General features: G+C 44.5%; 1 protein-coding gene across 2 annotated transcripts in view; it reads right to left on the bottom strand.

The window, feature by feature from the left end:
* DSCAM (DS cell adhesion molecule) overlaps positions 1 to 26,476 on the bottom strand; it is a 762,026-nt gene that overhangs the window by 40,888 nt on the left and 694,662 nt on the right. Inside the window, exons 21-27 of one of the 2 annotated variants that reach the window (XM_078452754.2) lie at positions 20,337 to 20,490; positions 15,727 to 15,844; positions 14,196 to 14,359; positions 12,488 to 12,586; positions 8,602 to 8,790; positions 6,872 to 7,162; positions 3,348 to 3,524 (exon numbers count right to left, since the gene is read on the bottom strand). In XM_078452754.2, the coding sequence (XP_078308880.2) occupies positions 3,348 to 3,524; positions 6,872 to 7,162; positions 8,602 to 8,790; positions 12,488 to 12,586; positions 14,196 to 14,359; positions 15,727 to 15,844; positions 20,337 to 20,490 (1,192 nt within the window). Of the gene's footprint in view, positions 1 to 3,347; positions 3,525 to 6,871; positions 7,163 to 8,601; positions 8,791 to 12,487; positions 12,587 to 14,195; positions 14,364 to 15,726; positions 15,845 to 20,336; positions 20,491 to 26,476 lie in introns of those variants that run through there. The other variant, XM_078452755.2, reaches the window with a different exon arrangement.

Below are 26,476 nucleotides of genomic sequence, written 5' to 3'. Positions count from 1 at the left end.
GGTTGCTTGTCTACATGGTAAAGCATTCTTTGCTTATAAACTTTTAGTAGTTTCTAAAAATCAAACAAGGTCAACAATATGGAGGTGACCCTAAATAGTAACCCCCTAGAGTGTTCATTAGATCACAATATTTTTCTGTAATCTATATTTTATTTCCAGTTTTGATCTCAATTGGTGGTTGCTCAAGCAACATCGAGGTATTATTAGAAGTGCCCTTATTTGGGGGCAGTAAAAATATTTTATGAAGCAAGTCTTCTGTTGAATCTGTGAATATATCTGAACTCACTCTAATCCAGGCACAGGACCTGTGCCTTATGTGGGTCAGGTTGTAAGTGGGCGATTCTACTAATGAGCTCTGTTTAATAGGTAGGCATCTACTACTTTAAGCTCTGGCTATAGTTTTCCTCTATGACTGAACTGGAAACATTTCATGTCATTAATTAATATTTCAGGAGCCCTGCCGGGCTGAAAGACAGATATTTTGGGGACAAGACCTGGCCTTTCACTAACAACTGCCCACCCCCTCCCCTATAACCCATGACACTTACTCTGTCCTTTTATGCTACACTTTTCACAGTTATAGGCAGATGTCTGTCTCTTGTAAGCCTTTACTCGCTGCCACTAGGGTGTCAGCTTCTACGGTTCTGGGATGGGGTTCTAGTCATCTTTTTTCCATCTGGGACCTGGGCAAACCCTTGTGATCAAACGGAAGTAGTTAAAAAGAACATTTTACGTTGGTTTGAAAAGCAGTTACACCCAGCACGTGGTAGATAATGGTTCAAGAATGGTTTGTTGAATTCGATTTCCTTCTGTGCGTCCACATTAAAACTTGCCGTGACGGAGCAGGTAGAATTGGGTGCCCAAGCCCTGTGCGTTCTTGCTGCCCTCTTGTCTGACTCTGGATCAGGAAGGCTTTACGAAGCGTGTACAAAATGCAAGATTGCAGTGACTTTTGTATCACGGCAGTCTACTTCTCTGAAACTCCTGTCTTCTCGGCATCTTGCATAAACACAGCCTCTTTGCCACGGCACTTATCTTCTTCCTGCTGAAACCTTTGTGTTGGCTCTGTTTTTTTCTCAGGCATAAAGAAAACAAAACCGTTCCCGGGTAGTGAAAGGCTCTCTCATGTGATGCATTGCTTTCTCTACCAAGATCCGCCACAAAATACTGGTGTCTAGAGGTAGAGACGCCAACAATAAAAATGCCAGTCCCTGGATATTTTCTGGCAGGAGCCCTTGCAAAGCAATTACTAAATTACAAGGCACTGTTAAGAAGGAAAATAAAGGAAGCATGGGCCTGCCATCAGTCCGGCCCCATGCTTTGGGAAGAGTCAGCAGCGTCCTTAACATCTTTGGAGACTGGGGTGCTTAAATTACAAGCAGCATAGGGTAAATTGAACTGGGCAAGAAGGAGAACGCAATGGGGCCAGGGGAGAGCAGAACGATAAATTTGGCAGAGGGTCGTAGAATGCTGGGAAGGAGTGCCTTCATGTTTAATGCATTTGCTGCGGAACCCTCGTGGTCAAATAGAAATGACTAATGCAAAAATTTTACTGTGGGTCTTATGAGATGTGCCATGACCAATTCATAGCCTTCGAAATGCAGCTAGTTGGATTTGGCTGTTGAAACGCGACAAGGACAGACCTTTGCCGGTCTGTCAGTTACTGACTCCTCGATAACATTGTCCCCAAAGTCCAGAATGTGGGATTCTGTTTTCTGTGACAGGGTTATGGAAACATCCTTTCGGTATCTTAGTGAGGAGCACTTGTGAAAAGAATCCAACACAGCTCCCTTTATCCTGGATTTCTCCAAATGTTAAGCAATACGTTGCTCTTAGCGAGCTCTTAGATGGCCTCCCGGTCTCTCCCCAGTTGGGATTCATTGCTCCCTCTTTTGTGCTTACGTAGGATTTGTTTGAAGCCCGATTTTAGCATTCGTGACATTTTTGTTCTTTTCCTGGTAGATGCTCATATGTCTGCCTCCTACGCTAAACCCAAAGTTCAGAAGGCTCTTTGTCTTCATCTTGATACATCAAGGCATCAAGCACAGTGCTTGGGATGTGGGGTTTACTAAGGTAAGCCTGCAAAATTAAGTCAGTGGTTAACGCCATTTAGAAAAGATATTTCCATGAGATCGATGGTTCCTCTGAAATTTTATGGGGCTACAGGAGATTTAAGTGGAAGGGTTATTAATGTGTACCCATGGAGTGCAACGTATTTCAGATATTTTAATTTGTCGGCAAGGTGGAAGCAACTTGAGGGGAAAACGTGTTAGGGTCACATAAAGAGGGATGCTTTGCATAAGCGCAGACTGGAGAAAATATTACCACATTCTGCTGCTCTAACTGGATTATGGTCAACTGGAGCGCTTACGGAAGAGGTCAACGTTTTCCGTGCGCATCAGCGCTGTCTGGGGATGTCACAGATACGTACTGGGGACGGTGCTACTTGTTCCGCAGACGTGTCTTTGAGGAGCATGCAGGAGGCTGCGTGACATCACTCCACCCTGGACTGACATTAAAACGAGAACATAGTGTCCCCGCATTTTATATAAAAAAAAGTGGCCTGCTTACATACCCTGACAGGTGAAAAGCCAAGGACTCAGATGCTCTTCCTGTAGGGGGTTGCATGTTTGAAAGGGCTCGCTGTCCTCACACCGCAGGGCAAGGGCAAGGACGGGCCCTTGGCCAGAAGCTGGAAATAGCTTCATCACCAGGACCTCCCGGAGCGGGACAGAGTAATAATGGGACCAGCCTGCTAACAATGGCTCTCGTCTGGCCTAGGCTCTTGTTTTCCATGGCTTTTTTGTTTTGTTTTGTTTTGTTTTTTTGTTTTTTTAGTTAGAGTGAAACTCTTACACTGGGCTTCAGCTCAAATTTCTAATTTGGGAGTGTGTGTCTTCTGCCTCACAATGCTTTACCACAAGCCCTCAATTTCCGCTTCCCAGCAATAAAACAGTTCTCACTGCCACAGCACATGCGATAGGGCTTTTTGAAAAGGAAGCCATAATTGACGGCATCGTTGGAATGGGCTGAGAACGAAAGCAAGCAGAGTTGCAAAACCCATGAGAAAATATATATATATATATATATATATATTTTTTTTTTTTTTTTTTTTTTTTTTTTTTTTGGCCTCCTGATGTCTAGGATTTAGGAGACCGGGGTGTGGCTGACCCTTGCTCAGTTTCTGATCGTGCGAGTGGTGACACGTGTGCAGCTTTCCTCCAAGGCTCTGCGGTCCTGCTGAAGGCACGTCACAGAGTCAGGCAGCTGGGGGACCTTCGCCGGGTTGCTGCCAGGCTGGCTGTCCAGCGACGGTGCGTGCGGGTGACCGCAGGGCCTCCACTCACCTCTCAGCCTCTTCAGCCTCTGCTCCCGCCGCCTCCTCCGCACCACCAGCAGGAGCACAAACAGAAGCAAGATCCCCACCAGGATACAGGAGATGGTCACCAGCATCTTGAGCCCCTCATTGGTCGTCAGCCCTTCTTCGCTTTGGACAACCGACTTAGTGAGTGGAGGGATTGTACCTGAAAGCAGGGCCATGGTGTTAGATGGCTATTAATGAAGACAGCATGGAGGAGGTTTTAGGGATGACGGTTACAAGAGGCGCGCTGTGTGATCCAGGGGTGTCCAGGGTGATGAGAGATGAGAGGAACTCTTTATCTAGGTCCTTGCTGATTTGTTTACTTTCTCACGCCCCTCCTCTGCCCCACTTTCAACTTATGCGGCAGCACATCAGCTAGGGATCTGCACAAAGGGTGAAGCGCGTTTCTTTGAAAGGGACTTCATTTTGCAACGTACTGCTGGGCGCACGCCCTTGAAGACCACACTGTCCAGGCGAGGGGCTTTAAAAAGCCACATGCATCTACCTGGAATTGTCACCCTCAGGGCAACTGACGGAGGCTGTTTGAAAAGCTGCACATCAAAGAAGGAACAATAGGTCTGGCAAGTGGACAGGAGTCTGAAGGGAGACTGTACCAGCCACACTGGCTTAAAGAAGCTTAACATCCCTTTCTGTGGGGCTCTTCCCTTGTTTTTTATCACAGGCTTAAGACCAACTCTACTTTAGAAGCTCTCCTTTTAGGGTACAAGAGCTGTGGGAAAAGAGGAAGCATCCAGGTCCCCAAAGCAAGCTCCTTAATGATCAGGCATTATGATACAGTGTCATGAAATTTAAGTTACTTAGAATTATAAGGAAACGACTAAGTAGACTGAACTCTGAGTTATTTCAAGCTGCTTTCTACGTAGAGCCTGAACACAATGGGTGCAGAGATTCAAACATACATCCTCACTTCATGGGGCATGCATTCTGGCATCTTCCATTATGTAAGACTCTCCAGCCCACTGTATTTTCCAGGTAAACCAAGGGCCAGGAAGTCAGGGGCTTAGGAAAAAATAATGCAAAGATAATGCAATTCGTCCCTGCACACCAATGGTCTTCAGCCTGCATTTCGTAAGTAGAGCAGGGATAACAGAATCCCAGTCCCCTATGCTATCTGCCGAGGCCAAGAAAAGGGTTCTTCCAACTGTGCAGTGTTTTTAGCTGGAATCCCGAGTCTGGGATGCTCAGAACCCATGTAAGAGGATGCAGTGAAGACGGTCTGCAAAAGCAAGACGGCAGAAGGACCCGTGCTACCGTTTGACTAAGGAAATGGCAGAAGAAAGAGTCAAAGAAAGAAAGGGAAGCATCTGAGGTCTGACTGGCACGGGCATGAGGCTAATTGCCCACATCCATTTCTCCAAAAATCAAAGGAAAACCTTCAGGCAGATATGACAAAAGAGATGTTGAAGCTATAGATCCATGGGGTCAGTTCAAAGAAATCCATAATCCTTTCCAAGGAAAATATAAGTATGTATTTTTGTTTCCTACTGCGATAAAATTATTTCAGATTTCAGAAAATCAAATGTAGCTCACAGGACTTTTGCGTGATTGTAATCTAAGACCTTGGATAAAATGAGAGCATTGCTTTTTTTTTTTATTTTTTTTTAGCAGACAAGCATTTAAAATCTGCACATTGCTTTGTAAGTTTGAATCATAGTTTCCAATTCTGCATGTTGAGTGGTTTCTAATTCAAAGATTAGCGTGACCATATCGCCAATGTGCACGCCGAGGCCCAGTGCTCTGGCATGTCCACAGATTACAGAGAAGCGATGTGCCGGCATGTGATTATCTTAAGTCAATTACTGTAAGCCGATAATAAGAAATACGCTTACTTAAGCGTAAATACTTACTTATTTTACTTACACGCTAAAATAACAAGTACGCTTACTGCCCCAAAATGTACCTGCTAGCAGAGGGCTTTGGGGGAACTCCTAAATACAAAGCAAGGTGTTTGGTATGCGAAAGTCCTTTATTTTGTAAGATCAAAGACTTAAACCATGTTGGAAGAGAAAGCCGATAGGAAGGGCTGCTCTCTGCCTGTGGGTGATGCTTGGAGACGGGACACCCTTGAACGACATCCCTTGCCTATAACTGAGGGCTGGTGTAACCAATGTCAGGAAGGCTTCCACCGCAGGGCCTTCTTACGTGCATGGTCTGGACTCCGGCTGAGGGGGACTTTGTGGAGAGACGGCCCCGGAAAGGAGACTTGGGGGTGGGTTTACAGTGTTCCAGAGCAGGAAGAACTCGTTCTGGGCCATCTAGCACAGGCCACAGAAAACGGGCAAATGAGGATCCTAGCCCACGTCACCTTGTCGGCTTCCTTTGGTTGTTTCTGAGGGTCTGTGGGTTCACGGACACTCTGCTTAGGGCAGGATAGCCTCCACCCCAAAGAGGTTCTTGCTAGAGCTTTAATTAAGCAAGATCCCAAGTACACATGAGCAGAGGAGGGGACACCCTTTAGCCTGCCTAGTGATGAATAAAGCATTGGGGTATTTGCTCCAGTATAGACTTTCTGGGCTAAGCCATCCAGCTCTGTGGTCTGACCTAATCAGTGGTGTTGGCCAGAAGGCTCAGAGGGGCGAGGGGGATGCTAAGCCAGGAGCTCCAAGCATCCTGATGAACTGTGGTGGGTCTTGTGATTGAGCTCCTAACTTACTCACTGCTTTTCCCTGAGTGAAAGTCACCACAAAGCTGCAGAAATCAGCACCCATATGCTGCTATTTAAGACTTTCTAAAGTTCCCTAACCACAGAGCAATCAATGACACACTACCTTTCAGCTTCACGGGGCTGGGCATTTGTTCAGATGTCAGTAAATGGCCTTTGATACTAGTTGTAGGAAAAAGAAAAGGATAAAAACTCGTATCAGTTATTTTTGATTGACTAAACATCACAAGACACCTCGCCTCGTTTTCAGAAAGGCCATGCGAACTGCATGTGTGTGTGTGTGTGTGCAGGGGGGTGGGACACACACTAATATCTTATGACACTATTCTATTTTCATCAGTGCCTCCATTTCCATTCAGGGCCTGACATAAGCTCCTTTACCATGAAAACGGTTTCTGCGCATGCAATTTAAGGGCTAAATGAGAGCAAAGACGAAGTTATGTGGGTTGGGATGGGGTGGGGGAGGGGTGAGGAGACAACAAAGGCAGCATTAGCTCACGGTCATTGACAAAGGCAGAGAACCACGTGTTCGGTAAGTGAACGTTAAGAATCCTTCAGCCCGAAGACAAATCACTCCTGCACCAAGATGCCCTAAGGAGATTCCCGTTGGCCCTCAGCCCCTTGTTTCTGGAACAGAGCCATGGTCACGTGAACGCAGTCAACTAGGGAGCCTCACAGGGAGCCAACGGAATGGCCCTGATGCATAAAGGGTTCTGTGGGCGCTGGTCGCCCTGTGCCAAGGATGAATGCCTAATGGGAGAGGGACAGTAAGCACATGCACACGTCTTGCGACACAAACAGGAGGGCTGTGAAGCCAGCCGGCTTACCGCCATCATAGTTCAGCGTGGCGAAGTTGGCCTGCTTCTCCGCACAGCCGGCACTGTTGCAAACCCTCATCTGCAGCTCGTACCACGTGGCTTCTTGAAGGTCGTACAAAATGTATGACTTGGAGAGAGAGGTCCGCTGAGCCGTGGTCCAGACCGTGGTCCCAAAGGGTCTGTACTCAAGTGTGAAGGAGGTGATGGGACAGCCGCCATCATTCCAGCCAATGAGGTTCAGCCTCACGCGCGTGGTGTTGATGCTGGCGAAGAGCTCTTGCTCCTTGGAGAACTGGGGCTCTGAGGGGGGAAGGCACAGTGGGGGGGTCAGCTCATGGGATACACCCATGAAGGCTGTCAGAGCAGTCACACAGCTTCTTTTGGCTGCCTTCCCCACCTGGGGGAGGAGTTCGGCCCAAGTCTGGATCATAGGCCACTTGCAATGTGTCCGCTATTTATAGGGACCTATGGACCAATGGGCAGTCTCCAACCATAATAACCTGGGTGGGAGAGGGAAAATTGAGTGGGTAGGGGTTATTTTTGTGTATCTTAGAGCTCTTGAAGAACAGTGCTATTTTCATGAATGCGTTTCCTTGAGTGGTTCTCTTTCTTTTCTTAATGTTTATTTATCTGAGAGAGAGAGCGTGTGCAAGAGAGTGCAGGGGAGGGGCAGAGAGAGAGAGAGAGAGAGGGAAAGAGAGAGAGTCCTAAGCAGGTTCCACACTCAGCACGGAGCCTGATATGGGGCTCAATCTCACAACTGTGAGATCATGACCTGAGCCACAATCAAGAGTCAGGTGCTTAACCGACTGAGCCACCCAGGAGCCCCTCCTTGAGTGGTTCTGAAGGAATCAGTGTTGTGTATCGAGCTGACCTGTTTCTACTCTCATGCGGACAGATCTGACTCAAGAGAAGTCTAGTTGAATTTGGGAAGTGCAAGCAGGTATCCCTTGCTATCCAAGCACTTCCTGCTGGAGCCCAGAGCCTAATGGATATATTTCTGCATAAATCAACACCTCACCCTTTGAACCCTGGCCGCATCTTATCCGCAACTCTGGTGCCAGATCCAAACAGCGCCTTTGTCTTCCCATCTCTAGCTCTTTTGCCATCCCGTGCACCAGATGGGAGTCAGATGTGAGGGGGAGCCACAAAGACTCTCTCTTCACTGCCTCACCTACACCCACGTGCCACTGTACCCCTCCTCTTACTGGTGTCCCCAGATTGCAATTACACCACTGAGTGTCGTTTTCCTCTCGGGGTTCATCTCCTCCAACGTCCATGTTTCAGATTAAAAACCAATTCACATTAAAGGTCAACAGTCTATCCCACTCACTTCCCACCTGAAAAGGGGGAGGCCTCTGAGGCAATGTGAAAAGTTCTGGATGCAGGGGTCATGGGGTGACTGAGGAAGAAGATCACACCAGAAGAAGGTGACAGGGCAAATGTCTTATTTCATGGCCACCCAGCCGGGGCACTTTATGTTGGCACCAAAGCCCTCGATCTTCAACTGCTACTCCTTTTCTCCACTGCAAATGAGATAATGAAAAAAGAGAACCAGGATATTCTCTAAAGACTGGCCACCTCTCTCTCATTTCACTGTAACTCTTCCAGACCTGTTTCGGGAACCACAAGGTTCAAACTCACAACCGAGCGTGCAAATATATGATGCAGCTTTTGGGATTCCAATCCCCCATTCGATCTCGAAAACAGGAAATGTAGAAACCAGAAGGCATACATACCTTTCCCCAGCGTTTTCGCTTCTATGATTTCACTTATGCGTCCTGGTCCCACTCCATTCTGCGCAGTAAGAGTGAACTTGTACCAAGTACCACACTTCAGGTTTTCCAGGCGGTAAGAGCGCTCACTTGGGCTGATTGGAAAACTTCCCCACTGCTCGCTGTTGTCCTCAGAGTACTGCAATATGTATCCTACAGAAAGCACGAGATATTTAAAAGAGCATTATTTCCGTTCTCCTAGAAGCTGGTGGGCGTTTTCATTTTGTATGGGGTGAAAGTTCTCAGAATTCACACATCTTTGGAAGAGAACATCTGAAGTCTCCCTGATGCAGGAAATTGAACCTAGGCTAGGACAAGTGCCATGATGATGTTTTCATTAGTAGTTAGGCCATACCCGACATTACTATAGTGTATCGCTAAGTGGGATGGTGAAAATAAAACCACTTTCTCCCCATTTCCTTTTAAATGGTGTAGTGGGGGCTTCTGGGTGGCTCAGTCAGTTAAGCATCCAACTTCGGCTCAGGTCATGATCTTATGGTTCGTGGGTTTGAGCCCCAGCTTGGAGCCTGGAGCCTGCTTGGGATTCTGTGTCTCCCTCTCTCTGGCCCTTCCCCCCTCGCAATCTGTCTTTCTCTTTCTCTCTTTCTCAGAAATAAAATGTATCATTAAAAAAATTTTAAGAAGAAAAAAGGTGGCGCGGGCAGCAGGGAGTAGGCACGAAATCTCTAGACATCTGGCTTCAGAGCACACGTGCCTGAATCCTGGGCTATCATCATGATCCGAAGCTGAATTATTTTCAAGAGAACAAAGCTCTGGAAAAGCTGGACCGATGTGATCAAGGGGATAGGAATCTCATCCACGAACCCCTACCCAGTCCACAACCACAAAGGGAACCAGCTCTAAATCCTGTAGCCATCCCAACACTTCAACGGCAACCTGCCTCTCCTTGTCTGAAAAGTCCTTCCAACAGTTCATCTCCACACATGACCACTATTACCTGCACTCCTACTACCACGAACATCAACCGTCCATTTCTTGAGTGCTCACCACGTGCCATTCGCTGTCCTCACCCCGTTCCTTTCATTACCTCACCTGGACCTCTGAGACAGTGATTGTCTCCACAGTGAGATGAAGACCCTGAAGTCCAGAGAGGTTAGGGGACTATCCTAGAGCCCCATCAGTAAGATTCAAAACCCACCTCAGACTCCGAAGCCAGCACTCCTGGCCCTTGTGATCACTGAGGCATTCCTCCTTGGTATGGCCTTCACCCCTGTTGCCCCAGCCAATTCCTGGGGTCAAACATGTCTGGTTTTCTCTGTCCCTGTCTCCTCCATGTTCATACCCCGACAACCCAGGTACCAGTCTGCCTGGTGCATGGTGCCTCCACACCAGTGGGCTTGTATCTTCCTCCAGCCTGTGGGGCTCCATTTTTAACACAGGCAAGACACTTCTCAGCTCTGCACTACAGAGGTTCCTAACCCCACATTGGCAGCATTAAGTGTTTTGCAGACCTCCCACATGGAGGTCCCCTGTCCTCGATTCTTCCTTCTGGGGTCAGGGTCTGCAACCTCCCTGTTCTTTGCTCCTTCCTTCCCCTCTGGTCCTCTGCATCCTTGGGGTCCCTCTTCCTTTCCCAGCCTTCTTTTCTCTTTGAGGGTTCCTATCTGCACCCCTCAAATCTCCTTCAGTACCTGACAGGTGGCTGAGGGTTTGTGTTCCCCATGCTCCCAACATCATTTCTTGGCTTCCCCTCCAGCCCTGCCCAAACCACCTCCTTGCTGCCCTGGACATAACCGGGAGTATACTTTCCTTCTAATTTCCTCCATCCAAATCACATCTGGGAAGCTTTTATAACCCTTGGCAATGGGATCCCCCGTGCCAATGGCTTTGGCCACCACTGTGTTTCAGGGACCCCCATTTGTCTTTGTTTGGAAATTCTTCATTACTAAAACTGGCTTCATCTCCAAGACCTTCCACTCTGACACTTTCTGTACTACCTCTCCCCTGCTCTCACGCTTACAGAACCAAAACTTCATTTCATTTGAGATTGGGGTCCTAGAATCCCTTGAACTCTTACCTCAATGCCCCATTTTTTCCCCCATAACAATGTTCTCTAACCAGCCTAGAGTCTTCAGGAGGCCATTTTCACCAGGAACTTGGTTTCACTCACTCTTATGACTTCTGGCCACACTTACTGGGCCAGTCATCAGCTCTGGTAACCTGAGATCCACTTTTCCTCCCAGCTGTCCGGCACCACTTGAGGAAGTCATTAAACTGAAAATTGTGACCATCACAATTTGGGCTATTTATCTGCAGCTGGGGCCTCGTTCCCTCTTGGCAATGACTTTGTTGGTCTATTAATGACTCCCTGTGCATTTCACATGGCAGCTGTTACAAATCTTCCTCACTTCCCCACACTCCCTCAAAACCACAAACACATCCTCACTACCCAATAAGCCAAGTGGTATTTTTTTAAAGGGAAGATCCTCCCTTTCACTCAGTGGAGTGCTGATAAATGTTTAACAACTGGCTGTTCAAAAAGAAAGAAAGAGAGAGAGAGAGAGAGAGAGAGAGAGAGAGAGAGAGAGAGAGAATTGAAGGAAGGAAGAAAGGAAGGAAGAGAAAGAAAGAAAGATAGAAATAAAGGAAGGAAGAAAGAAAGAAAAAAGAAATGAAGGAAGAAAGGAAGGAAGGAAGGAAGAGAAAGAAAGAAAGAAAGAGAAAGAAAGAAAAAGAGAAAGAAAGAATGGAAGGAAGGAAGAAAGAGAAAGAAAAAGAAAGAAAGAAAGAAAGAAAGAAAGAAAGAAAGAAAGAAATGAAAGAAGAAAGGAAGGAAGGAAGAGAAAGAAAGAAAAAGAGAAAGAAAAAGAATGGAAGGAAGGAAGGAAGAGAAAGAAAAAGAGAAAGAAAGAATGGAAGGAAGGAAGAAAGGAAGGAAGGAAGGAAGGAAGAAAGGAAGGAAGGAAGGAAGAGAAAGAAAGAAAGAAAGAAAGAAAGAAAGAAAGAAAGAAGAAAGAAAGAAATGGAGCCCTGACCAGTAGCATTTCTGATTTCTGTGGTGTATAAAGATCCCCAGCCTGGGTGTAGTCAGTAAGTGCAAGGTGGGGAAGAGAGAAGACAGCTTGCTCTCGTGAGTTGGAAGGAGCTGACTCCAGCATCCCACTGGTTTTGCCCTGAGATGGCCCCTATTTCCAATTGTCTGCTCCTTACTCAGAAGAAGGGATGGTCTCTGCTTTTGGAAATCCAAGCCGGCTACCCCCTCCCATGTGCTCTAGGACTAGCCCCCCACCCCTGTGCATCTTCAGTCTGTTCCTCCAGATTCTCTTCCTTTCCTGGGGCCACAGCTTGCTTAGAGTGATGCTCTCCCAACTTCACGCCGGCTAGAAATATCACGCTACTTTGCTCCTCAGGACAAACATCCTTTACTCTTTTCTGCTATGGACTAATTGCAAAAGCTTTGTGCAAATAGATCATTTCCCATATAAATTCTAGGCTCTCCATCTTTCCGTGTTTTAGAAGTTAGAACGAAAACTGTGGTTATTTGAATGAATGATTGAGTACGAGAGTGAATGAATGACGGAGTGTTGACAACATGGGGAAGAAACAGTATGCAGAATCTTGGGGGAGAGATTACCAAATTCTTTCTTTCTCTTCTGCCTTTGTTAACCTTTCACTCAAATTGGATGCATAATGATAAATTTGTGAATGAGATGCCTCGGATGGATGATGAGTTTCAGTACATACCATAAAAATAGATGTGTGGCTTGCTGTTGAGGTAGTGGGAGAATTAATTATAACTAACACATAACGATTACTTGATGAAGATATGTCACTTATTGGCCTGGGGATAATGACAATTAATGACTGTGGACAACCTACTGCTTATTACCTCTGATGGAACTGCCCCCATTGTCTCCAGGGAGCCACGAGAGGGTAATGGAAGAAGACGTTGTTTTGGACACTGTAAGCCGAGGCTGATCAGGTGGAACTAGATAGGGAACAGTTTTTAGGAGACAAGAATCAGTTTTTCACATCTTTCATCTGCTTTAACAGCCATTTACCAAATCATTTTTAACAACCATTTATTAAATAAGTGTTTTAGGGTGCCAAAATACGCAATTCACTTCTGTCAGAGTGTCTATTTAGTCGATGTCCTGGGTTAAAGAGATAGAGCAGACTGAATCTATTACTTAACGGAAAACCGTGTTTCTACTTGGATTTATATCGAACACATTTCCGCTCGGATTCCTTGAATTTCTGAGTTGTTCGTCGCTGATTGAAATCTTCTTTCAACTTACTAAGGATGCATGCATTACTCTGAATTTCAGCCATGATTCAAGTGAGAAAGATAAGTGGCACCCACTTAGCTGTTCTGTTCTCAGGGAGGGGGAGGGGGAGGGGGAGGCGAGAATGGCTAGTGAGAAAAAGAACTGTAAAAATTTCCACTTTTTAAGCTACTCTTCCAAGATGTCACACACTCACACACACACACACACACACACACACACACACACACACACACACTCAACTCTGAAAATCAAAGGCGTGCCATTGAGTGGCTACACAAGAACTTGCATACTCATACAAGGTTTGAAGAATACATAACTTCCAACCAATGGACCTCAATATTCTTTTGGATCAGCACCGAAGACAGAACCATGGAAGAAATTCAGAATCATGTTATCCAAATGATATAGAAAGCTTCCCATAAAATGCCCATCTCTTTTCTTCTGAGAGAGGCCCATATATATTGAAGGTGGGGAAAACTGACCTCTTTAAGAGTCACAATATCACGTCAGTCTTCTAAAACACCATGGAATTCTCTTGGCTCCAACTTACTTGAAGCTGCAGATCGACTTTGCGTCATTTTTTAAAAATATACTTGCTCTCTTCCCCTCGTCTCTCACTGAGGACAATACTAATTTTATTGTTACTCGCTGTGATTTATTAATGTGACACCACTTAAATCCAAAGAAGCATACCCTTTGATTTTTCTACTGATAAAGTATCACCGTGCAACCAAACCTGAACCCAGACGGTGACCACTTGGGATTTTACACCTGGCTTTAATTTGACCATCTTGGATTTGTCATGTACTTTTTGTGTCTGATATCAAGAAAAACCATATACGCTGTATTAAAAACCCCACCAAATATTATAGCAGTTTGCTTGGTTGGAGTCCTTTTAATGTACATTGCATAGAAAAGTTTAGCTAATTAGCAGATAGAAGACCTCGATTTAGGCCTATCTTTTGTTTATGTCTTGTGGGTTACACTTACACATATGTAAAGGAAACCATGCAATTGGTGGACATTATCAAGATGAACTTTCTCCACGACGCAAAAACGTTAGTAAAAGATAATAACGATATATCTTTTATCCTTTTTCTAGTGTTATCTTTGGGACGATGAACGTTTCTATTTTCTTTGATTGGCAGCATTCCATTTTCCAAAATGAGCATGCATTTATCTATTTTTGTACTAGAAAATAGCAATGAGCTCCTTAGAAAGGCTGATTTTTAGATCAGGTCGATGTGACTCTTCGCATATAGGCACGCATCTAAAGAAGCCGTTAAAAAGAGTCCCCAGGTTTTGTACCTTGTACTTGTAAATTTAAAATAATCTCATCCGATCCCCAGTTGTTATTGGCGATGCAGCTGTAATAGCCGGAGTCCTCTGCCTTCACGGTTCGGATAACGAAGCTCCCGTTGCTGAAGACGCTTCTCCGCCCATCAACCGTTACCAGGCTGGGTGTCCCGTTACTGCCTCACAGGAAGAAAAGGGCACAGATTAAAGAAATTACAATCCAAATTAGCTGAGACTGGGGAAAAGCATAAAGAGTCTTTTCTGAAGTAGATAACACATTTGGAACTAAACTGTGATTCTATGACATAAACAATCAAACGGCTGAATTTCGTTCTTTGTAAAAAAAACAGGCTATGGTGGAAGTTAGCTCTGTGCTGGGGGCTTGGATTCTGGCTCTCACATCTGTCAGGGCCCATCACATCCCTAATGGGTGTCTCTCTCTCTCCTCCACCATGTACGCACGGCGACTTCCTCTTGTAAAAATTCCTTCTGGGACAGAAGTGCCATTTGGACCCAATCGCATAGGGACAACTAAATTTGAGGGTCTCTTGTAGATCTGCTTAAATTCACAGGTGTTGATGATTTTGACAAAGAAAGTGGACTGTGGTCTCTCAAGAGGGTGATGAGTTGGTCTCAGTGTAAAGGGAGCTCCCTGTGATCATAACCGTATCCTTGGTGGCGACTGTCCAGTCACCTAGGGTCATCCTCTCGTCAGGCAGAATGCCTCTTGACCCTTGGGAGCTTATTCATTTCCTTGGATTAAGTGATTTTATTTACTTTTTTTTTATTTACTTATTTTTATTTGGATTAACTGATTTTAAAAGAGAGGAGAAAAGTGGTCCCTGGGCCAAGACCATTATTTCAATAGTTTATATCTTTTAAGTGCTTTTCTTTGAAAATCAGCACTCTTCTGAACCCATTTTATATCAAATCTCCATGCTCATTAGTGAAGTCTCAGCCCTTTATTTATATTCCAATTTCTTCTTCTGAACATAGAGCAAGCACTTAGAAAAGTTACAGGACAGAACACATCTCACCCACTTTCCCCCTCCTATCTTGGCTGCTATTATCTTAATAGTTACTATTAATGTGGAAAACCAGATTTTCTATTAGCGAAGTCCTAATGCATTCCATTTCTTGAAGTTATTTCTCAGAGCACTGGAGGTAGGGTTAGTTGGACCATCATCTCAGGAGAAAAATGGCCACCCGGTCTCATATGAGGGTGGGAGTGTTCATCTTGGTTATAGAGGAAATTTACATGATGAAGTGCAGAGATCATTGGGTTGGTTAGACTACTTTCCTCTCAAGCATTCTCTTATGAATTGAAAGGCTCTGAATTTACAGAAGATTGATACAATACACCAGACCCTTTTGGTGCTGAAGCCGAGATTCTGCCCCCTACGTCAACTTCCTCTCCACCAGAAGACTTGATGTCTCCTGGAATTTTCCTGGAGAATTAGAATTAGACCACTAGCCCCAACCTGGTATGTCTGATGTACTGTCTTAGAGTTTCACTAAAGGCATACATTAGGTTACTGGTTACCTGTCTTTCATCCATTTTACTGCAGGAGAAGGGTCCCCAACAGCTTTACAAGGTAAGGCGATGTCTTTCATCCATGGGGTAGTCACTGTGCCACTGAAGGTCAGGATTCGTGCCGGAGCTGGAGCACCAAACACAGCAGAAGTCCAATTGCACCATGGCTTTAGTGACACAAAGGCCAAAGTGACCTTTCCCAATATAGTAACACCCCCTACAAGGGTGAATGCAGCACAGCCAACTGATGTCACACCTGTCAACACTATTCCCTGGTATCAGGATGTGTGTAAAGGATTGTCTTTGGAAGAACATACAAATACCTGAAAATCCCTACTGGAGCATTTTCCCCTCCTATTGACAAAATGTGAGGAGCCGAAATTAAATATTTGGGTCTTCATAAGCCCAGCAGCCCCAAGCTGTGTTTTCTATGAGCCCAATTATTTGTCAAGGCACGTTATTAAGCAATTTATCTCAACACCAAAAATGCACATTCAATATACTTTTAATATCGGAGAGAATAGACAATACAGGGCATAAAGCCCCAAAAGATGGAGAGGTAAAACCGGAACAACTTCTATTTATCAATTTTGTGGTACTTTCCTGGCTCTATTGTATCAATTTGGTCTTTGGCACAAACGTTAAGGACAGCGAATGTTTTCAGAGTGGCTTCTCTCGAGGAACACTGTTTGATTGGGACAGTGATTCAGATGCTCCAACAGAAGCATCTGCCAGAGGCATCTGGTATCGGCATGGTCCCAAAGCAGCAGGAGTAGACAGGAGAGAGCCCGGGTGCACCTGTGTCGGCAGGGGCCTCCGTGCAGACCGAGGAGCTGGCCCTGACAGGTTCCTAGCGCTATCTTCTTGGGTGAGACACGGAAGCTGACCCCAAGACATAAGTCTTCCAGAAGCGAAACAATGTGCCCCACCTTTGCCACACGTCGGGATACTGCTTTCTGGGACACACCCTCTGGAAGCTCAGCCAGCCCAGACACATAGACACAGAGACCACATATGGAAGGTAGCCCCAGTCTGGTTCTAGACCCGTAAAGATTGGACCAGTGTTGGGACCCTGAATCATCTGAGACTTGAGGGTCTGGACTGGCCAATGGGCATGGGGAGTAGGCTCTCCAGGAAAGCCCTAGAATTTCAGGAAATATGGAGTCAAGTCATTACAGAGGCATCCCGGTCTAGAACACCAGCCTTGGTCATTAAGGTCTACCAAACAACTCTTATTTTCATTGTTCGGAGTGCTGTGGGCCAGAACTGAAACCGCATGCTGGTGGGTTCAGAAGCTGAGCCTGTTTTGTGCAGCAAATATTACAGCAAGGTCTTCCTCCTTAGAGCAGAGCCTTCAGAGACGGCTCATGGACGGCACACTTTCTCCATGGTATTCTAAGGTGGAGGCCACTTTTTCAGTCATTGACGTTTTTTAATTTTTTATCATAACAAAAATATTTTGGTCAGGTCGCGTTGGACTTCTGGCATTGGTGGTATGGCATGCTCCATTTCAAGCCCTTCAGACCATCCTTTTATAGGATGAGGAGTACTTTTGCAGCAAAATTGGGATGATCAGGAAATCCAGCTAGAGGTAGGGACTTAACAAGCTTTTGAACATCCCCCGTCCTACTGTAAGGAACAAACTGCACGTTGAATCCAGAAGTTATACACGTATTGGGATGTGAGTGAAGACAAAGTGCCCCAAATTAATACTTGCCACGTTTCATGCATTCCGATCTTTTGTACTTTTCTCCTTTCAAGTCAGTCTAGACTATCTGACTCTATTCCATTTTAGTGCTGTCATGTGTTAGCTATAACCCTTAAAATCAATTCCAGGCCTTATGAATAATTTCCCATCAGCATTTTGAGAAACAGAGGCCAGAACCACTTTGTCTTGAAGCCCGATACACTCAGTGTGTAGAATTAATGCCCACTGGGGGCAGCTGGAAGGTCAAGGGTCCTCATCTGAAATTCCAAGACTAATAAGCTACAGAGCTCACCAGAACTGGTTTTCAAATGGGAACAGGCAAGAGAATCATCTAGAATCTCTGTTAGAAATGCAGATTCCTATGCTGATCTGTGACTCAATGGCTCTTTGATGGGTTTAAGGAGTCTTAACGTGCACCTCAGGTGATTCAGAAAATCAATCCACCTGCACCTGGATGTCCTTCCTGGGTCCTGTACTGCTCGACCCTGGCCCTGGGCTCCTTCGGGATGGTGTTCCTCCGGGACTGGGTCCATGTCTCCGTTCTGCCACTTGATCTGCTAAACAGCAGTCCTCTCTGCGGCGACTCTGGAGTCCCGAACTCTAGAGTTTGGACTTTGCTTCCCACCGACAGATTTGCACTGATGCTGCCTGCATCCATCTCCCAGAAATGACAGGATAACCCGGACCAGTCTCCTTGGGCTGCTGGAAGCTTCATCTCTCCAGCTTGATCCTGTCAGCCTTTGTGGTTTGCCAGTGTCTGGGGCTTCTGGGTGGAGCTTTTTATCTAGAACATCTGCTCCATGCCTGAGAGGTTCCTTAGCTCAGTCCCTTTTTGGAAAACCCATCTGGATCAAGCCTAACTCTGAGGGAACCCCACTTGAACATGAGAAGCTGAACATTTCTGGAGAAATCCATACAACAGAGAATTTAGGACCCACCAAACATTTACAATCACCGACCTCGGCTGACCTGTCCGCTCTCCCTTCCAATCTTACTGCTTTGTTAGTAAGTTCCTTCCCGCTTCTCTGCAGTGATGATTTCCTATTGTCCTTCCTTTTCTCAAACTCCTTTCTCCACCACACCCCAAATTGCCTAATGCTTGGCAGAGGAAATAGAAAACCCAGGTTGGGAACTCTGCATTTCCTGTCACCAAACCTATAAGCCCCCTTGGCCTTCTTCCTCCACACCTCAGCCCTGTGGCCCTGCTCTTCCTCCTGGATTATCACCTCCCCCTCTCCACTTGGGTTTTCCCATCACCATACAAACATGTTCTGCTGGCTGACACATTAGCCCACGGTGAAACCAGAGCCTTTCCTTGGGTGAGACCCATCCTCACTCTGGCCTGTGGCTTCTTCCAGGTGGTGTGTGTTTTTGGAGAACTTTCTGCCAAGTAGACCTGTTTCCTCACCTCCCATCTCCTCTGTCCCCTCAACCAGCTCCCATCCCCAGGAAACTGCTTTCAAGGTCAGCGAGGTTGTGTGGCCAACCCAAGAGCACTTCTAGTCTTGTTTGCCTTGACCTCCTAGCAGCTGCTGCCATGGCAGACCCCTCCCTCCTTTCCGAAACATCTCTGTTATTCCTGGCCTTATGCTCCTGGTTCTTCTTGCTGTCTGCCCTCGCCCCTTCCTCTCTGGCATCCCCTGTGCCTCACCCTCCCCAGAGAAAGCTGGTGTTCTGCAGAGTTACTCCTGGACCTGAATCTGTCTCCCCGGTAGGCTCTTCCCATTCCAGGTATGGGGGTGTCTAAGTGCTGACCCCTCTCCATTTCTGCCTCCTGCCATATGTCTCTTGAGAAAAAGGACTTTTCCAACCACCTGCCTGACACTGAACACACAGCAGGAGAGAAGAAGTAAAGCCACTGCAGCATTTCATGGGCTGGTTTGCTTTTATCCCACAGTGCAGTCCTTATGTCCACTGATAATCACTGTTGCTAAATGTGAGAGGGTACGTTAGGGGTGGCAGGATATCATAATCAAAGATTCTAATAGACAAAAAAATCCACGAATTTATTTTCTTCAGCAACAATACATTTACTCTCTAACTGTAATTGTGTTCAAAATGTGACAGTATTCTCCTTTTCCCTCACTACTCTATTCTGCTTCTTTCTTAGTATCACACTAATAAGCACGTTATCATGAGCTCTGAGAGGTAAAATCGGAATCTTGGAGTGTTCTGTTCTCTTTTGGGCACCTAGCAGCCTTGTTAGGAAAACATTGCCAATGTGGTATATTCCAAAATCAGGGGGCACCTCCTGCTGGCCCTGGAATTGTGATGTTAGTACATTTACTTGTGAAAAGTGCTAATACAGCGGTACCCTGAACACTGGGGGCGAGCAATTACCAGAAGTAGAGTAAGAATATTCTGTGCCTATATGTGCTTTCTAAGGACCAGTATAACATCTCAGTGTGAAGATACCGTATTCGTTTTTAGGAACCTTTTGTTCTTTGGGGACTCGGACTTCCCACTCTTAATTAAGGTCTTGCTTATAGCAATTCTCTCAATACAAGAAGAACTGACGATTTTCTTATATTCGTAAGTTTCCAGAATAAAATAAACATTTCTCTTTAAGAAATACGATGCTTGATCTTGATGAAGGTACAACTTCCTTGAGGAGTTACTATGGGGTGATTTTCACTTACCCCAAGGGGTGAGTGGGGGCTCTTTGTCTTTACTTTCCTTAAGGCACTTTGAGTTGTAAAGCCACTAACCCTCGGTGGAGTCTTTTCTGATTTGCACAAAAGCCCAGTGCCAGCTAGCAGCAACCTTATTTCTTACGCTGAAATGTGATAACACGTGATGTTCTGGTTTTCTGGGGATTTTTAGGGCACCGTAAGCTTTATTTCTGATAGAACAGGGATTTAAAAACAGTCCAATTACGATGGGAAATGAGGTCTTTTCTACAATGGCACACCTTTAGCTAACGGCTCTACCGTGATGATTTCACTGCTGTTTCCTCGCCCAGCTGAAGTCACCGCGACCACCCAGACGCTGTACTGACGGTTCCGACTCAGGTTGGGAATTCTGTAGGAAAATGAGTCAGGAGAGGCTTCAAACTCGCTGATCACCTGTGGAAGGAGACACAAATGTTCCCACATTCAAGGAGGCAAATGGCACAAAGGGATTTCCTAAAGGCGTGGTTACCAACATATTATCTATCCTCAGAAACAAAAGTCACCACTAGTCCTTTTCTAAAAGGCTGGGATATATTGATATTGATACTGATGTTGATATTGACATCTCACATATACACATAGAGAGTTTACATTTCTCTATGCAGCCGCTTTGGCAGCCACCAATGAGTAATTTAGCCATTTATATGATGGGTCATGGCCCAAATGTTTTTGGCTGAGATACAGTAACAAAAACAGATTTTCCCTCCGACCCCAAACAACCAGAGAACACACAGAGTATAACCACAGTCTCAAAGGTATTGCCTAAGGTAATGAAGGACAGAGCTCTCTGAAATGTGGAAAACAAACGAAGTAAGCCTATGATTGCAGAATTTTTACGTTTTTGTGAGAGTCTCCAGGCTGTGGCACAGAGAAGGAGTCCAGGAGGAGCCCAGCAGCTTCCCTGAGTTAAGGATTTGCACCTGAGAGACTGAGAAGAGGCTGGTGTTCACAGGATAGAGCTACACAGAGAGAGCACTCTGGGAATCTGAAGACGGTCCCACCTAGGTATGCTGCCAAGCAGATCTGTGAAGGTATTCGAGTAAACTACCAGAAACTAGGGAAACAATTACCTGAATGGATTGGAGGTCAAGGTGCCCAGCATTCACACAGGGTTGGGAATAGTGCCTGTTCCACCAGCCGGATTAGAAGCCCTCACGATTCACAGGGCATTGGATACAACGCATAAGGGTCTTACCTCGGTGGTGGGGAATAATTAGGTCTAGACTGAATACCACACTGGTATTGCCTAACAAATATTAGAAGCAAAATTCATATAGATGATATTGTCACTAACTAACTTAACTGCATCCCAGAACGAAAGTCAGAATATTTATAGCAGTGAAAATATCCAGTACAAAACAAGGTGAATTTTGTAATGTTTGACATCCCATAAAATTTTTCCAGATATGAACAGCCCAAATATCCATCGACTGGTGAATGGACGCATAAACAAAATGTGTTGTATCCACACAAGGAAGTATTATTCAACAATAGAAAGAAATGAAGTACAAATACGTGTTTAACTTGGATAAATCTTGAAAATACTATACTAAGTGAGAAAAGTCAACCACAAAAGATTACATACTTATGATTCCCTTTTTACAAAATTTCCAGAATAGTCAAATCCAGAGAGACAGAAAGTACACTAGCAGCTGTCAGGGGCAAAGTAGAGTTGGGACAGAATGGGGAATGACTGCTGTAGGATATAGGGTTCCTTTCTGGGATGATGATAAATGTTCTAACATTAGATAATAGTCGGGGTTGTGTAACTCTGTGAATATGCAAAGAGCCACTGATTTGAACACTTTAAAAGCATGAATTTTTTTATATGTAACTTACATCTCAAAAAAGCTGTTAGAAAAAAAAAATTCAGGAATGGAAAAAACCAGAGAAACATTTCTTTCGTAAAGAAAATGTAATTCAATCAATCCTAATTGACCCATAATTGACCTAGATATTAAATTTAGCAGAAACGGGCATTATAACAGTTATAGTTGTGTTATGACCATAGATATTCAAGAATTTAAACAGATTCATGAATGATATAAAAAGACCCAAGTCAAAGCTTGAGATGCAATTACAATATGTGAAATGAAAAATACACTGGATTAGATTAATAGCAGATTAGATTTGCAGAGAAAACAAAAGGTCAATGAACATGAAGACATATTAATATATGAAACACGGAGAGAAAACAGAGTACAAAACTTAACAAAGCTTTAGTGGGCTATGGAACAGCATCAAGCAGCCTAACATACATGTAGCTGGAATCACTAAAGGAGGAAAGGGAGGCATGACAGAAAAATGTTTCATGGAATTTTTCCAAATCTGGTGAAAACCATAAACACAGACAGCCAAGAATCTCAATGAACCTCAGCCACAGAAATATGAAGGAAACCACATCAAGGCATATCATAACCAAACTGCTCAAAACCAGTGATAGGAGATCTTAAAAGTAGTCAGAGAAGGGTCACGTTATGTGTGAAGGAACAAAAACAATGATGTCAGAAGACTTCTTGTCAAAAATAATCCAAGTGCTTTTGAATGTCTTCCCAAAATTTGTACTTTGAAACCTAATCCCCCAAGGTGATGACAGTAGGAGGCGGGGGCCTTTGGGAGGTGATTAGATCATGGGATTAGTGAGTGCCCTTATAAAAGAGACCCCAGAGAGCTCCCTTGCCCTCTTCCACCATGTGGGGACACAATGACAAATCTGCAATCCACTAGAGGTCCCTCACCATAACCCCACTCTGATGGCACCATGATCTTAGATATTCAGCCTCCAGAACTGTGAGAAATAAATTTCTGTTATTTATGAGCCACCTGATCTATGGTATTTTTGTTACAGTAGCCTGAGCTGATTAAGACATGAAGTAAGAAGACAGTGGAACAACATTTTTAAAGTACTAAAAGAAAAAAAGTCAGCCTAGAACTCTATACTCAAAAAAACATACATTTCAAAACTAAAAAGAAATAAAGACTTTTCAAAATGTAAAAAGCTGAAAGAATTAACCATCGGCAGATTCACACTACAAGAAATGTTAAAGAAAGTCTTTCAGTTGGAAGGAAAACGATACCAGATAGAAATTAAATGTACACAAAGGGATGTAAAGTACCAGAAACAGTAACTACAAAGGTAAATATATGATTTTTTCTTGTTCTTTAAATCTCACTAAAAATAATTGATAATCAAAAGGTAATAATGACACAGTGTGGGGTTTATAACACACGTAAAAGTAAAATGTATGACAACAGTTGCACAAATATTAAGTAGGAAAAAGTGGAGGCATACTATTATAAGGTCCTTGTACTCTATGTGCAGTGTATAACATCAGTTGAAAGTATAAAGTGATAAGTTAAATATATATGCTTTTAATCCTAAAAAATGACTGAAATTACAAAATAAATAGTAAAATAATGCTAATGAGCCAACCAAATAAATAAAGTGAAGTGATAGAAAATACTCAGTTAATTAAAAAAAAAGCAAAAAAGCAGAAAAGAACAAATATGAGAATAAAAAACCCAAGTAGTAAGATTATAGATTTAAATCTATATCAATAGATCAAAAATCTATTAAGTATAAATGATCTAAAATCCTAATTAATGCAGAGATTGTAAGAATGGATATAGAAGCAATACACAACTATATGCTGCCTACAATAAATCTTTTTCAAATATAAAAACACAAGTATGTTAGAAATAAAAGGACAGAAAAACGATACTGTGCTAATACTAATCAAAAGGAAGCTGGAGTGGCTATATTCATATCAGACAAAATAGATTTATGAGTAAAGAATCTTACCAGTGATAAAGAAGGTAATTTCATAATAATAAAGGGATCAATTCATCAAGAGGACATAACAATCCTAAACATTTATGAGCTTAATGACAAAGCTTCAAAATACATGAAGCAAGAACCAGGGAATGTCAAGGAGGCATAGGCTCAGACAGGTCACACCTCTTCCTTAAAGAATCCATATAAGACAGGTAGACTGATATCAGATCCATTTTACAGATGAGGAATGCTGTGGACTGAATGTGTGTGTTCCCTTACAATTCATATGTCGACATCCTAATCCCTAAAATAATGGGATTTGGAAGTGGGGCCTTTGGGGCTAATCGGCTTCAGATTAGGTCATGAGGGTGGGGCTCTCATTATATAATTAATGCCCTTTCTTATATAAAAAAGGAAGAGACCCAAGAGCTTTCTCTCTCTACCATGTGAGGACACAGCAAGAAGGTAGCCATCTCGAAACCAGGAAGACAACAGACACTGTATCTACTGGACCTCGATCTCGGATCTTGGATGTGGAGGCTGGTCTCCAGAACTCTTAGAAATAAGTGTCTGTTGTTTAAACCAGCCAGCGTGGTATTTTGCTGCAGCAGCCCAAGCAGCCAAATACAAAAATTAGTACTGAGAGGTAGGGTGTTGCTGTAGCAAGCACAGAAACACATGGACGTGGCTTTGAACTGGGCAGAGGTGGGAAAAGTCTTGAGGCTGATGCTAGAAAAAGCTAAGATCCTGTGAAGGGACTGTTAATGATGATACCGGTGAGAGCTCACAAAGAAGGGGAGAACTGGAGACAGAGTCTGCCTCTTCTCAGAGAACACATAAATGATTGCACACACAGGGTGTGGGTAGAAATGTGGGTGGTAAAAGCCATTTTAGTGAAGCCTCAGATGGAAGTTGGGAAAGTGTTATTGGATAATGGGAAAAGATGGTCTGTGCTATACAGCGACAAAAAGTTTGCCTGAGTTACGTTCAGGTTCTAGTGTTTTTGTGGAAGGTCAAACGTGCAAGCAATGAAATTGGACACTTAGCTGTTGTAAGTGTGGCTCCTCCTGACTGCTTATGGAAAAATGCAAAAAGAGAGAAATGAATTGAAGAAGGAATTGTTAAGCCAAGAAGAACCAGAACTTAAAGATTTGGGAAATTCTCAGCCTATCCGTATGGCAAAAACAGGAGAAAGTGTGTTTGGATGAGAACAGTAAGGGTGTGGCCTAGCAGCCCTGTGGTGAGGAGATTGGTGTGGGTGAGAACTACGGACTGAAAACAGCCACACCAGCAGGAACGCTGCCAGTTGAACCTAAGGAGACTGAGACGGGATAGAAGTAAAAAGAGCCGAGTTCTAGATTCTACAGGACAGGATGATAGAGCTACGTGGCCCTCAACTCATGCTGTTCTTCAAGAAGAGGGAAGAATAGCTCTGAAGGATATTCAGAGATCATCAGGGTCACGGCCTTGGTTTCAACAGGCCAGACAGCCTCCACCTGAAGCCATGAGGACTGGACCTCCCAGAGCTGAGTGGGGGAGAGCCTTGCCTGGCAGAGCCTTGCAGAAGTGCAACATGGACAGAGCCTCTGCATAGAGCCACAGCATGGGCAGAACCCTCCTGAGAAGTCGGGGAGAGACTGCAATCCCAGAGGTGTCACTGGTAGAGCATTGAACCAAAGAGGATTATTCTTGTTTCTGAAGATCCAGCGGGATCTGCTAAGTTTTAGACTTACTTGGGAGCCATCAGTCCTTCCTTCTTTCCTATTTCTTTCTTTTGGAACGGGAATGTCTACCCAATGCATGTCCCATTGTATTTTAGAAGCACGTAACTTGCCTGGTCTCACAGGTTCATAGCTGGAGTGGATTTTGTCTCCAGATGAATGTACCTGGAGTCTTACCCATACCTGATTCAGCCAGTATGAAGATGAGACTTTGGACTTTAGAGTAGATGTTGCAGTGAGTTAAGACTTGGGGAGCTACTGGGATGGAACGAATGTATTTTGCACTTGACATGGACACGGGCTTTTTGGGGCCAGGGGCAGAATTGACTGAATGTTTGTGCCCCCTCCAATGCATATGTTGAAATCCCAACACCCCAATGTGATATTAGGAGGTGGGGCCATTGGTAGGTAATTAGGTCATGAGAGTGGAACCCTCATGGGCGGGATTTGTGCTCTTATAAGGGGATGAAGAAACAAGAGATCTCTTTCTCTATCTCTCTCTTCCGTGTGTGTGTGTGTGTGTGTGTGTGTGTGTGTGTGTTTGCCATGTGAGAATACAATGAAAACTCAGGATAAAGTCCTGCACCAGACACTGAATCTGAGGGTGCCTCGATCTTGGGACTTCCCAGCCTCCTGAACTATGAGAAATAAAGATCTATTATTGAAGCCACCCAGTGTGGTATTTTGATATAAAAGTGAGACCTAGGCAAGAAAACTAAGGTACAGACAAAGTAAGTGCCTCACTAAGGTCAGAGTGGCAGAAATGGCGGGCAGAGGTTCAAGCTCAGTGCCTCTGACCCAAGTCCAGTACTGCCATTTACAAGCAACCAGACACGGGAAGGGTTTACTTTTATCCCTGTAAGCTGTAGGTCATTAGGCTGTG

This window comes from Panthera onca, chromosome C2 (genome assembly GCF_046562875.1).
Source record: "Panthera onca isolate mPanOnc1 chromosome C2, mPanOnc1 haplotype 2, whole genome shotgun sequence".
In the NCBI taxonomy this organism is placed as follows: domain Eukaryota; kingdom Metazoa; phylum Chordata; class Mammalia; order Carnivora; family Felidae; genus Panthera; species Panthera onca.
This window is presented reverse-complemented; position numbering and strand designations above follow the sequence as displayed.